The 12,513-nt window shown below is 39.9% G+C and overlaps 1 protein-coding gene across 2 annotated transcripts in view; it reads left to right on the top strand.

The window, feature by feature from the left end:
* Positions 1 to 12,197, top strand: part of VEGFD (vascular endothelial growth factor D) — a 29,674-nt gene extending 17,477 nt beyond the window's left edge. For both annotated transcript variants that reach the window (XM_061453142.1, XM_061453143.1), the window contains exons 3-7: positions 2,846 to 3,036; positions 5,353 to 5,501; positions 6,816 to 6,913; positions 9,291 to 9,486; positions 11,535 to 12,197. In XM_061453142.1, coding sequence (XP_061309126.1) covers positions 2,846 to 3,036; positions 5,353 to 5,501; positions 6,816 to 6,913; positions 9,291 to 9,486; positions 11,535 to 11,661 — 761 coding nt within the window. In that variant the 3' untranslated portion in view covers positions 11,662 to 12,197. The remainder of the gene's footprint in view (positions 1 to 2,845; positions 3,037 to 5,352; positions 5,502 to 6,815; positions 6,914 to 9,290; positions 9,487 to 11,534) is intronic.
* The last annotated feature ends 316 nt before the right edge of the window (positions 12,198 to 12,513 follow it).

Genomic DNA, 12,513 nt, shown 5'->3' with positions numbered 1-12,513 from the left:
AGCAAATGGATATCCTACAGCAAATCTACCCTGTAGACTAATGAAGGATAGACGAAGCTAGTCATTTTTTTGTTCAGTCTTTACCCTGAAGTGATACAATCAAATCAATTTCCTTTGGGGAAACCAGATATTGCTGATCTTGTTCCAATACCACTTTCACAATAACCACAGCCATATTTACACACCATTACTCAGCTAAATTATGGCCCAGCAAAGGCCTTAATTTGCTTCTCTGAGCCACAGCTCAGAAATGCAGCTATGAGTGCCAGTCTGAAAAGGGTTTTAAACTTCTTATAGAAATTTTGTACAGAAAAAAGCTAAATCCAATACACATTGGCATAACAATAAAAAGGGCTTTAATTAATGAGAAACATTTTGTTTACATAGCTGTACAAGTCTACACAGCAACATTAACAATTTATTGAGTTATTAGAAGTATTATCCAGGATTAAGTCCTGTAATTCTCTACCCACCACTGCTCATTTACTGAGCACTAGCATTTCTGAAAAATCAAAATATTCCTATTGTCAAAACAAGAAGACAACAGGGGATGTTATCAAATGTTACTGAGGAACTGCATATTGCAATGTTTGGGGTTTTTTTCAGTGGCAGAATAATTTAACTGTTCAGGTAATAAAGTCAGATGACTGTTGTCATATAGATGTAATTTTCTGCTTAGAACAGCCATTAAGTCACTTCCTACTTTTCCTTTAGAAGTCTAACTCTAGACACAGACATGTTAGCATTCTCAAAGTCAAGGCACTGAAAGTTAGGTTAAAAAAAGCCCAAGAGGTCATCTTCTCCATTCTGCCATCCAAAGTGGAATTAGCCCAGAACAGAAACTATCTTTGTTCTAATATTCTAATATGTTCAGGGTACTAAAGCTCCTTTTAAAAAACAAGCTTATAAACATGTATTTTTTTCCCCCCACACACCCTTTCCAGTCATTAAGCAATGACCTTTTTGCCAAGGGCATCTGTTTTATTTTAGTAAAGTGTTTTGACAAGAAGGCTGGGTCAAGGCTGTTCATTGCTTCACTGCTAGATCATCTTCCACAGCACCCCAAACTCCTGCAGGGAAAATTCAGGAGTTTCTCTTCCTCTCTTCTAGAGCTTTAAAGATAAATACATGGAAATTTCATGTCACTGTGTCTAACCACAGCCTCCCTGAGTAGCTCAGCTCACCTAGGACTGCAGTGCTCTGATGCTGGACTCTCTATCAGAGCCAAATATCTCAGCAGCTGCCCTGTGCTTGCACATCGAAAATACCAGGTTGAACAAAATGCGACACCCACCTCTTTGTGACTGCCCCTTCCTATAACAGCCCTTCTGCTAAAGAAGTGGTTAATAAACTGAGGATGTGTGCAGTTGGAAAGGTCATCACTGCTTATACTTATTGAAGTGACATCTGAAGTGATTACATGCACATACCTTAATGAGTCTGCCAAACAGTTTATTTTCTATTTTAAGTCCTAGTATTAGATTGCTGGTTTGATAGACTAATATTACCTAAAAACATTACATAAAGTTCTATTGATTTTAGTGATTCTTCTCTTAATTTATTGTAAAGTCATAATTCAGACCCCAAGCTCTTATTTCTTGTGTTTTTTGTACAACTGGAAACTGTAGTGAATCAGCTTTCAGGAAGGACTTTGCAGGAATAAACAAACTGATTTAAATATACATGGTTGAAGAAAAAGTTAAAAATAAAAGGAAAGTCAGGTAGGAAAGATAGAAATAAATGCTCGCCTGACGAAAAAGTATAGCATGTAGATTAAAAGTGCTCCAGATTTTTTTTACATTTTCTTTTTCAGAACTTCCCTGTAAATGTATCCACTGCTTGCACAATAGTAGGGTGGTGGGCTGCAGTGAGAGAACAATTGTCTTGATAGTACAAAAGTTGCTTTTGATCTTTCAGAAGCCTGATGGAGGGGGGGCAGACAGGAAAAATGGTTTTTGTGATTTTAAGAGGGACTAAAGAATAAGCACTGGTGACTTTTAAGTAATTCCATAACAGGTAAGCAAAAGCCAAAAAAAGCAGGGCCACCTCTTAGCAAGACTCAAGATAATATTATGTAAATGTCACTGTTTTCTCCCTCTGGGGTTCAGTCAGTTAATGCATTTTTCCTTCTCACAGTCAGAATTTGACAGATCAATCTAAAATAAATTACTGGTCTACAACAACTCAGTATTTGAAAGATGCCACAGTGTTTTGTACAGATAAATCATGCTTGAATTCATATTCCTGTTATTCAGACTTGAACCCCCTGATGGTACTGAGGTGTGAGAGTGTTTGTCTTGGATTTCATTAGACATTTTGGAAACAGTGTTCGCTGGCTGACATCCAGTAGGAGTATTAATACCCTCTGACCAGAATCTGTTAATCATTAATGTGCTCTTGCAGTCAGGCCCAGGCTCTGCTGAGTCTGTGGTGCGGTACACAGAAAGAAAGGATAAAATGACAATAAAGAGGTCTACCCTGGAGAAAAGGAGAGCAGGGTGGTGGCCAGCTTTGTCAGTCACCGTGGAGATGACTCTCAGCCAGGGGAAATCAATGCGGCTGTGTTTAAACCACTGGAATTAATGGAGATTTTGGTCATCTGCATTGAAAGCTAAAGGCGGATACATGCAAAAACCTCTCTGCCAGTGCAGCTGGTGTAAATTACTGGGATAATTTTGCACTCAGACTCTCTCCAGTCCTTAGATCGATCCAAGTAAGTGCAAATCAATCCAAGTAAGTGCAAATGGCCTGCCAGCACTTAATTTTTATTTATATAATGCTTCTGCCTCACTAATCAGAGGTTTAACTTTGCCATGATTGCTCATAAAAATGGTGTTTTCTCCAGTCATAGATGAGGAATGGCAAAAGACTCAGTGTGTGCCAAGGGAAACCTGTGTGGAAGTTGCCAAAGAGCTGGGTACAACGACCAACAAATTTTTCAAGCCTCCTTGTGTGAACGTGTTCAGATGCGGGGGCTGCTGCAATGAGGAGAGTCTGAGCTGCATGAATACAAGTACAACTTACGTGTCGAAAACGGTAAATGAGGCTATTCATCTGTTTCTTTTTACACTGGCCATTAAAAAAGGGAGGGGAAGGAGGATGTTTGGTTTCAGAGATCCTGTTATGGAAGATCTGTCTGCACTATCATAACAAACAGTAGAATTAATTTTTTATCCATGCAGAGTGAATGCAGGCATGTGCAATGGCAATTTTACATTCATGTTGCAATGTTAAAAATGGATATATATGTGTAGAGATGGAAAATCAGGCCCTGAGAAAGTGACTGCAGGCTCACGTGATGTTAAGAAGTTTAATTCTTTAGTGTGTCACTTGGACTTGGGACCTCTGGAGCATATTAGCTCATGGGAATCCTCTGCACCAAAGGGTTAAGAGAAACTCTGGAAAATTTTGCTGTGTGAGACAGGAGTCTAAGCGCTGCATTTTCAAAATGACCATCAGTGCCAAAAAGGCTGGCTAATAATTTTGGATGTACAGTTTTACCAGCCTAAAAAGGAGACATTTTCAGCAGGAGAGACCAGATGCTCTCAATCTGAATACCTCATGATCTGAATGTGCCAAATCACAAGTCACTTTGGAAATGAAAGGCTTAAAACAGTAGTCAATTACTGCTTAGGTATAACAGGTGACAAATACCTGAGTTTTAATGGCCAATGCCAAAAAGTGAGCATAAAGAGAATAGCCAGAAAGTTTCTTTCTGTAGACTCCCTGTAGTGTCTATGTACAGGGATATCTTGCTCCAGTAGGTGATTGAGCAGAGCTCCAAGTTTAGTACTTTCAATCAGCACTACAGATGAAACCAGCTGTGTTCACACCTGCAGAAAGAGCACAAGAGACTGGTCCTCCTTGATTAATCTTCATTTTGTGCATCCCTACTTATAGTTGATAACACCTTTTGACTTAGAGTAAAACATTAAATTTTACTTACAAAAAAGGCTTTTCTTTAAATCAGGACAAAGATGGAGGGCAGTTGATTTAAAAAGAAAATTGAAGTCCTTATGGGCAGCAAGTCAAATTCATGTCTGTATTGGTTTCAGGTTTGTTGGAATCTAATTCCACTGTGTCTAGTTGTACTGTAATATAGCTTGAGTAAAATAAATCAGGGCCTGTCCTTCTTGCGTCAATGTTCATTAATTGCTTTCATTTCACACCAGAAGGAGAAAGCTGTTACAAGCTCTTGGTCACACACAAAAGTCAGCTGGTCAGTTCAGGGAGCTAGGTCAGGCTAAAATGTATTTATTTCTTTATGTGGCTTTGAAGCAGCAGTTTATAAGTTTGTTGAAAAACTGAAGTTTTGCAGAGTGTAACATTCCTTCAGCATTCTTCAAAATAACCGTTCCCTCAAAAGTCCCCAGCTAAGTCCCACTCTTGGATACACCACCACCAGTCCAGATTTACTCCTCTAAAATGAATGGAATTACTCCCATATTAGTGACAGCATCTTTTTTTTTCCTTGTCATAAAAATATCCTCTGAAGGATATTCATGTCACCTGAAGTCAGACACTGTGACACCTAAATTCAAATGTCCAAGCAGTCTGTTCTAGGAATACTTTTCAATGCCTACATGTGGCTGCAGTGTTAAGCCAAGACATGCTGGCATGCAAAGACGTACCCTATGTGTGCCTTCATTTCCCTGGGAAGAAAGCTGGCCTGGGGAAGGTACAGGCGGGGGGTGGGTCACTTCAACACCTCTGACATGTAGCTGCCCAAGGAACCAGGGCTTCCACAAGGCTAAACAGAGATCAGCCTAAGCAATCTGCAGGCACTGCAGCTAGGCTGCTTGGTTCCTTAGGCTCCTGCTATAATCAAGAGAGAGATGTTTCCAGGGCAATTCCCTGCAAGAACACAGCTGAAGTGAAATGAACTCTATTTACTCCTGTTTCTTACCTCTCTGCAGAGGCTGCGGAGGTGAAATTAGGCCACTAAACATGCATGCTGTGATTATACCCTAGGACAGTTAAATAGCTGTCTCCATAAGCGACTGAAATTCAACTGATGATATAACTGAGGACAACGTTTCCAACCCCTGTATTTTCCATTTGAACCAAGCATTCAGAAGAAATTTTGAGTGTGTTTGAAAATAATTTTGAGTGCTCTTGGGTGTTTAATAGCTGGTAATACAGCACTGGGACCACCATTTTGGCAATTTCCTTTCTTGGTGGGCATTGCTTACTTTTCAAAACTTTCAGTGCCCACTTGCTCATGGTAACTACCTCTGGAAAAAGAGCAACGGTGGGAAAAGTGGTGGCAAAGAATAAGAGATTTTGAATTAAAACTCTAAATTTTAACTGTATAAGGGAAACTGAAAAATAAATGTTATTTCACCCACCTAGCTCTTTGAAATCTCGGTTCCCTTGACAAGTGTTCCTGAGCCCGTACCAATCAAAATTGCTAATCACACAGGCTGTAAGTGCCTATCAAATACCCAGCGCCATCAGTATGCCATCATACGAAGATCTGTGCAGTACCCAGAAGAAGATGGGTAAGTTCCCTCATTTACAGTTTCTGCACATCCTGTGCCTTTCAAAGTATGAAAATTATTTTGTTCTGATTTGGTCATTATAATGGTCCATTCACTTCAGGTTATCCTGATTGTCACTCTCGGTTAGAAAGCTTCAACTAAACCTTGTGAATTAGAAGTGAGTGGATGCCCGAATTCAACAAATAACAGGCTAGTTCAGCAGCATCTGGAGGCAGTAAGACATTTAGGTGCTTGAGTGGGAGCTCAAGGGCACATATTATCACTGTGCTCCACTGGGGCTATTTAGGTATGTGCACATATACTTTTTCAACCTGACATGAGCAACTCTGTTCATGCATTATTGAGGCAGGGCACAAGTGGGCTTGAGTGCTGTGCTCAAACTAAAGCCCTCTGCCAAACCTCATGGCATGTCAGGTAAGCGTCAGTGTGAATCGTGGCTTTTCACTTTCTGGTCCAGTCCTGGTTTGCATCTTTCAGGCTCCCTGGCTGGAGAAAAGCCATCTCACATCTAATCCAAAATATGATATAAAATACCTGTAGTCCTGGTGGGAACAGGCTATGTTAATTTAACAAAGACTCTAGAAACACAGCTTGAGTGACTCACTGAAAGTCAGATGTCTGTCTAGCTCTGCATATAGGCTTGCCACTACAACTGCCCTTCAGGTAGACATCTGGGCTAAGGGAGAGGTGGCATTTCAGCAAAGCCACTTGAGCCTTCAATCATCCTGCTGACCCCTCAGAATTCTCTTTCTACACGAATACAGATAAACCTCAGCCTTCTTCTTCCAGTTTGTGAGTTCCTCTTCCAAAGCAAAGTGCCTGAAAGAAAAACTAGTCCCTCTAAAACTGGGAAAAGTCCAAGGTACATCCTTAATCATGGGCAAATTATAAACTGGAGCTGCACTTCCGGCAGCTTGGCAAAATTGAATACAGTTACATGGCAGAAATAGTGTAAGACAAAGACTACCCTTGTTGGGGCAGAGCTCTTTTATGGGAAAAGGGAGCTTCAAAACTGTAGCTGTTTCCTAGGGATGTAATCTGAAATACGTGCTGTACCTGCTCTTTCTAGTTGCTGGAAGCCAGACAGTTCAGCCCTATCAGCAAAACCACCCAGTCCCAAGGTATTCTTTCTGCAGCAGTAATGCACACAGATGCCATAGCTTCATGTAGTACAAATGACAGACCCAGCGTACCAGCAGGCTCATTTTGCCAAATGACTACACTGATGCTCCTATATTTTATCTTTTATTTTTTAATTCCTATGGGTTTGGGTTTTTTTGTTTTGTTTTGTTTTGTTTTCCCCTTTTCTTCTAGATGCCCCTTTACCAACAAACTTTGTCATAATGGATGGATCTGGGATAGTGATAAATGTGAATGTGTTGCAGATGTGCAGCATCCCAACAGGAGAGAAGGTAAACATGAAATTACAGATGGACACTTATGCTTTACTATCTTCATGCTGGTTTTGTTTCATTATGCTTTTGTCCTATTTTTTAATTGAGGGAGTTTTGATTCCACATCCCTAGATAGACTTGGCTTAGAGTGTAGAAACTCACCTGAAAATAAACACTTGTATTTGCTTATCCCCATCTCCTGCTTTTTTGCTTGTATGTTTTATTCTCTCTGTATAAGCAATCTGAACGAGAAATAAAAAAGTATTAAAAAGAGTGAAGTAGATACCCTGGATAATTTTTATTTTACATGGGCCTTAAATTGTATGATGTGAATTAGGGAAAACTTTTGAACTGTTGAAAAGAATTGCCCTGGAATATATTGCATGGAGAAGGTGCTAATATTTTACTGTGGGAAATTCTTAAGAACAGACTTAACTGGGAATAAGATAGGCAAAATCAGTCCTGCCTGTTAGCTGTAGTTAGTGCAAAAGATTATGTGACCTTTCAAAGTATTTTACTAGTTTTTATAATAATAATGTTATATAGGAAGCTTTCAAGCTGATATGCCATACATACTCAGGAGTATGCAGAAGGAAATATAAAAGGGTAAAATTCATAGAAGCATGAACTACTTCCCTTATCCCTCTGCTTTTCCTGGAAAACTGTAATCTGTCAAAGAAGTTTGTGGGAAATATTCTGGGGTGTAACTATGTAAGTCTAAAGATACTAGCAGTAAACATTAGGAGTAGATAAAAATTCTCCAAACCCTGTAAAAGGTTTTTTAAAAAAAATGTTTTTCTCAGGAAATTGTACTGGTCAAAATAAAATTAACACAGCACTAGAGCAGACAGACACAGAAGGAAGCCTTGCCTTTGTGGTTTAACCTACATGCTACAAGCAAAAGAATAAACCATCCAAGGCAACAGTAAATACAAGCTGGCAAGCAATTCCTGGACTAGCAAGCTAAAATAAAACTAAATAACTTTATAAAGTGGCCTGTTGATTATAATCTCTAATTTTAATAAGCAAGAGATCATTTTCATAGTGGTTTCTGGAGGATCCATTCTCACTCTGGATCAGATCATCTGAACATCAGGTTAGGTAGTTAAGCTCAAGTTAGACTTTTCACTCAAGAAAGGATTAGTACTTTATATTTCAGAGTAAGTCCAAAGGACTGTGAATAGCCCAAGTCCTCTTAAGTCTTAGCCTTTTGTAAGGTCAGCTTGGAGCTTTAACATTTGTGGCTTGTTGAATTATAGCTTTTGTTGACACAGACTCAATATTTCCCCGGATTAAATATCATTCTCTAAAGTACATTGTGTTTGGCAGTGACTGAGACAAAATAATTTAAAAGTCTTTGATGTTGAAACAAAGTGAGACCAAAACACTCTATACCACTTCACACACGCCAGACTTTATCACCCCAAGGAAGGGGTTTGTCTTCCAAGAATTTTGGGCAGATTCCTTCCTCCCTTCCAATAGGACACGGGTTTTATTCTGTCTGGATATTGGTTTTCCAGCATTAAGTAAATAATAACGAAGGTTTCTTTCAAGTAATGTGCAAGCCTCTTCTGGCCACTGAGATCAGAGCTCAGGCTGCAGAGGTCGCAGACACAGGTTACATTCCACATTCCATAGGTTAAATCTAAAAGCTAATTGTAAAACTACAGGAAATTACCTTCCCAATGACACATTATATGCCTTGACCTTTAACTGGGGATGTGCTGCTAGCATTTTAATAAGGCTTTCATAAATTGTGGTCCCTTTTTGCAAGGATCAGATTCTTATTGTACTCCAGATGTGTATTTTGAGGGCAGATAAATGAGGTATTAGACAGTGCAATCACTCGACTGGGGTTTTGTTTCTGAACCAAAGTATTTTCTTCCGTATTCCACTGAGAAGTGTGTATATGCTCCTTATTGAAGCGCTAGACCAGCTTGCACCTTACCAGATACAGCATTACTTTTGCAAAATTTCCTCAGTATATGAATAGTGGAGTACATTGCATGGTGAATGTGACAGTTTGCATGGATGTACATTTTCATCTGGGGCATAGACTAAATCCTTTTTGAGATTTTCTTTTTAAAACCTGCTGTCCAATAAAGATCTGTGCATTCCAAAACCTAACATTAGACTCTTTTAATATACAGCCCCCAAATTTTCTTTTTGCAGGATTAAACCCACAATAAATGGCGATATTAGAGTAAGTGAAATAATCAGTCCAATCCTCTCAAGTCCTTTTTTGCACAGTAAGCTACAACAGAAATTCTGAAGACTAGAATGTGTCAGATAGTACACCTGTGAGTCCTAGTGATTACAAAGAGAGAGTTAGTCTCTTCAAAAGCAGGATTTAGACAAGTAAAGCTTACCACTAATGAGGTATGTGCTATTGCAGGACTCCCTCCTCTTGCTGAGCTGGCTATGTGTGGGCAACATATGGAATTTGATGAAGAAAATTGTGAATGCATCTGTAGACAGAAGTGTCCCACAGATTTTTTCCAAAGTAAAGAGAACTGCAGCTGCTATTTGTGTAGAGAGAGCCAGGAGAGCTGTGCTCTGAAACACAAGATATTTCATGCTGAAACCTGCAGGTAAGTGTTCCTTGGCATTCAGTATCTACACTCCAAGATCTGAATTATCTTGTATAGACACTGAAAGTGCAAGTGCTGAACTAGCTAGGAGCTCCACCCAGGATAAAATACCTTCCTGCAGTTAGGGAGATAATAACAGAGATGATATTTACAGTATTTACTTCATAGAAGTAGTCTAAGGTTTACTTAATTAACATGTTTTAAAGAAATCTGGACAAGGATGCTATTCAACTACCAGTATTTATTATTTTTTCCCCTAGTCTTAAGGGGATGATGTGCAACTGTGCTGTAACTGAAATTACTGTGTGACATAGAGGATTTACAGTGAGATACTGAGTCTTGCATTTGTTGGTAGGTAGAACCCATCCCATGCTCTCTGCAACCGCTGAATTCAGTCACATGGACGTCTAGGGACAAAGGTTCCCTAAGTCGGTACCCACACTATACATTCCTTATTTGTTTTGTCCTCAGAGCAAGTGATTGTCTAGAGCTAACGCAATTTTGTGTACATACAAACCTACTCAACCAGCCATAATTCCACTGAGAAGTAGCAAAATAGTTCTGGAGATGTTATACTACATGCCTTTCCCTAACCCTTTTGTGTAACTAATTTTGAGGTTTCTTTGACAAAACTTCAGTGGAAAATGCCCTCTTAAAAAACCCGTTTTCATAGAATCATAGAATCAACTACGTTGGAAAAGACCTTTAAGATAATCAAGTCCAACCATTACCCTAGAACTGCCAAGACCACCACTAAGCCATGTCACTAAAGGCCTCATCTACACATTTTTTTGAACACTTGGAGGGATGGTGATTCCACCACTGCATGGAGCAGCCTGTTCCAATGCCTGATCACCCTCTCGGTGAAGAAACTTTTCCTAATGTCCAATCTAAACCTTCCCTGGAGCAAGCTGAGGCCATTACTTCTTGTCCTATCACTTGTTACTTGGGAGAAAAATCTGACCCGCATCTCACTACAACCTCCTGAAAGGTAGTAGAGAGGTAGTAGAGAGCAACAAGGTCTCTCTTGAGCCTTCTCCAGACTAAACAATTCCAGTTCCCTCAGCTGGTCCTCCTAAAACTTGTTCTCCAGACCTTTCACCAGCTTCTCTGGAGCCACTCCAGCACCTCAATGTCTTTCTTGTAGTGAGGGGCCCAGTACTGAACACAGTATTCAAGGTACAGCCTCACCAGTGCTGAATACAGGGGGACAATCACTTTCCTAGTCCTGCGGGTCCATGCTAGCTCTGATACAAGTCAGGACGCATTAGTTTATTTTTTAAATTTCTCAGAAAGCCTTGGTCTCATGTAGAGACCCCGGTGCATGCAGCAGCTTGGTCTGAAAGTTTATGTAAGGATAGTCAGCATGCAGTTTCTCCGAGTACCTGGTCACCTACAAGGTCCATTCTCATTAACTTCAGAGGTTCATTCCTGGAGAAGAAGATGTGGAAGAAGTAACCTTTTCATCTTTAGGTTCAGTTTTGAAAATAAGGACAAGCATAAAATAGTTGGCAACAAGTATAAAAATAGCTAAAAGAATCAGCAGAGCCAGAGCTCAAAGTGAGAATACGAGACTTAGTCGCTTCTGTGTTTGAGACAGTTGGGAGGGGATCGATGGAATCATCTGTTGTTTCTAGAAGCCATGAGTTTGGCTTCTTGAAATTACTGCCATCTGGACAGAGGACTTTTATGACCACTATTCCTAGAGAACCAAAGCTGAAGCCTCAGGTGAGTTAAAGTCCTTCACAGAATTTGAGGGGAGCACTATCCACTGCTAACACTCCGGACTTCACTGCTCTCAAGAAATGAAAGAATTGCTTAGGTCATAGATGTGGAAAAATGGACAACAGCAAGACATATTGCTGTAGACAAAAACTGTCAGGCAGCAAAATCTTATCTCCCTGTGTTGTAAGGGTGTTGACGCTTTCCCAAATGTTGTCTAGACAGCACTGCAGTGTTCAAAGATTAAAAAGGTGAGGAACGTGACAGTGCAGGATTTTCATATTACAGTGTTCTATCTTTTTGCTTTTTTCTCTTTTATCAAACAGCTGTGAGGACAGATGTCCATCCCAACCCAGAACATGCCCAACTGCAAAACCAGTGTGTTCCAGGCATTGTCGATGTCCAAAGGAGAAGAGAGGTTCTCATGGGTCCCAAAGCAGAGAAACTCCTTGACTGAGCTCCCCCTATTCTCTGAAAATCCACTGCTTTGCAAAGTAGCTGTCACTGACTTTCAAACCATAGTAAACACAAACATCTTCCACATTAATAGCAGAAGAATGAATCCAGTCTGCATTTATTTATTAATCACTAACTGCAGGTGAATCTTTTGGGACACTGGCAATTGTTCTCTAAGAGGTAGCAATAACCAATGAAGTACTGGCTGTGTCAAAGAAAGAGTGGAAAGCGCTTGCTCAATGTTACTCAATGGAAGATGAAGCTGGTATGTTGGTAAAGAGTCATGGTCACCAGCCAGTCTTTCAGAGATTAAGACTAGATAATCTTAGCCTCTGAATCCTTAGCTAATGCAGTTCCTGGGTGAAACTTTCTTCAGAAATTCAGTGTACAGGATTTGGCTTCTAGTTGGTTCAGCACTGACTTATTTGATCTACTGTCCAGCTTTGATTATCATTTTGAGTTTATTGTACAACTACTGTCAGATGTGCCATATTTAAGTGTATATAAGAAAATAAATACATCAGTTATTCGAATGGTTTTGATCTTCCTCTGTTACTTTAAACCTCTGCCCAACAGAAAGAAAACAAGCAAAACCCCAAGGCCATCTCAAGTACAGCCTTCTTATGTTTGTCCCACTGGGACTGGCTTCTGCCCAAACCCAGGTCAAAACAAGGCCACTTGATCAAATCATTTCAGTAAAAAAGTCATTTTTCCCACGTCTGCTTGACAGCCATGTGTGATTTATTTATTTGTTTCTGCTGTAATGTGTTAATCTCCCTAAGGGGGTAACAGCCACACTAGTACTAACTCTTCAGTGTTTTTTAGAAAGGCATGTTTCACTAAAAGATG

Source organism: Pezoporus flaviventris, unplaced genomic scaffold (assembly GCF_033815535.1).
Source record: "Pezoporus flaviventris isolate CSIRO_AGI_PZ_B2104156 unplaced genomic scaffold, CSIRO_AGI_Pfla_v1 ptg000015l, whole genome shotgun sequence".
In the NCBI taxonomy this organism is placed as follows: domain Eukaryota; kingdom Metazoa; phylum Chordata; class Aves; order Psittaciformes; family Psittacidae; genus Pezoporus; species Pezoporus flaviventris.
The sequence above is the reverse complement of the archived record's forward strand: the minus strand, read 5'-3'. Positions and strand labels throughout refer to the sequence as shown.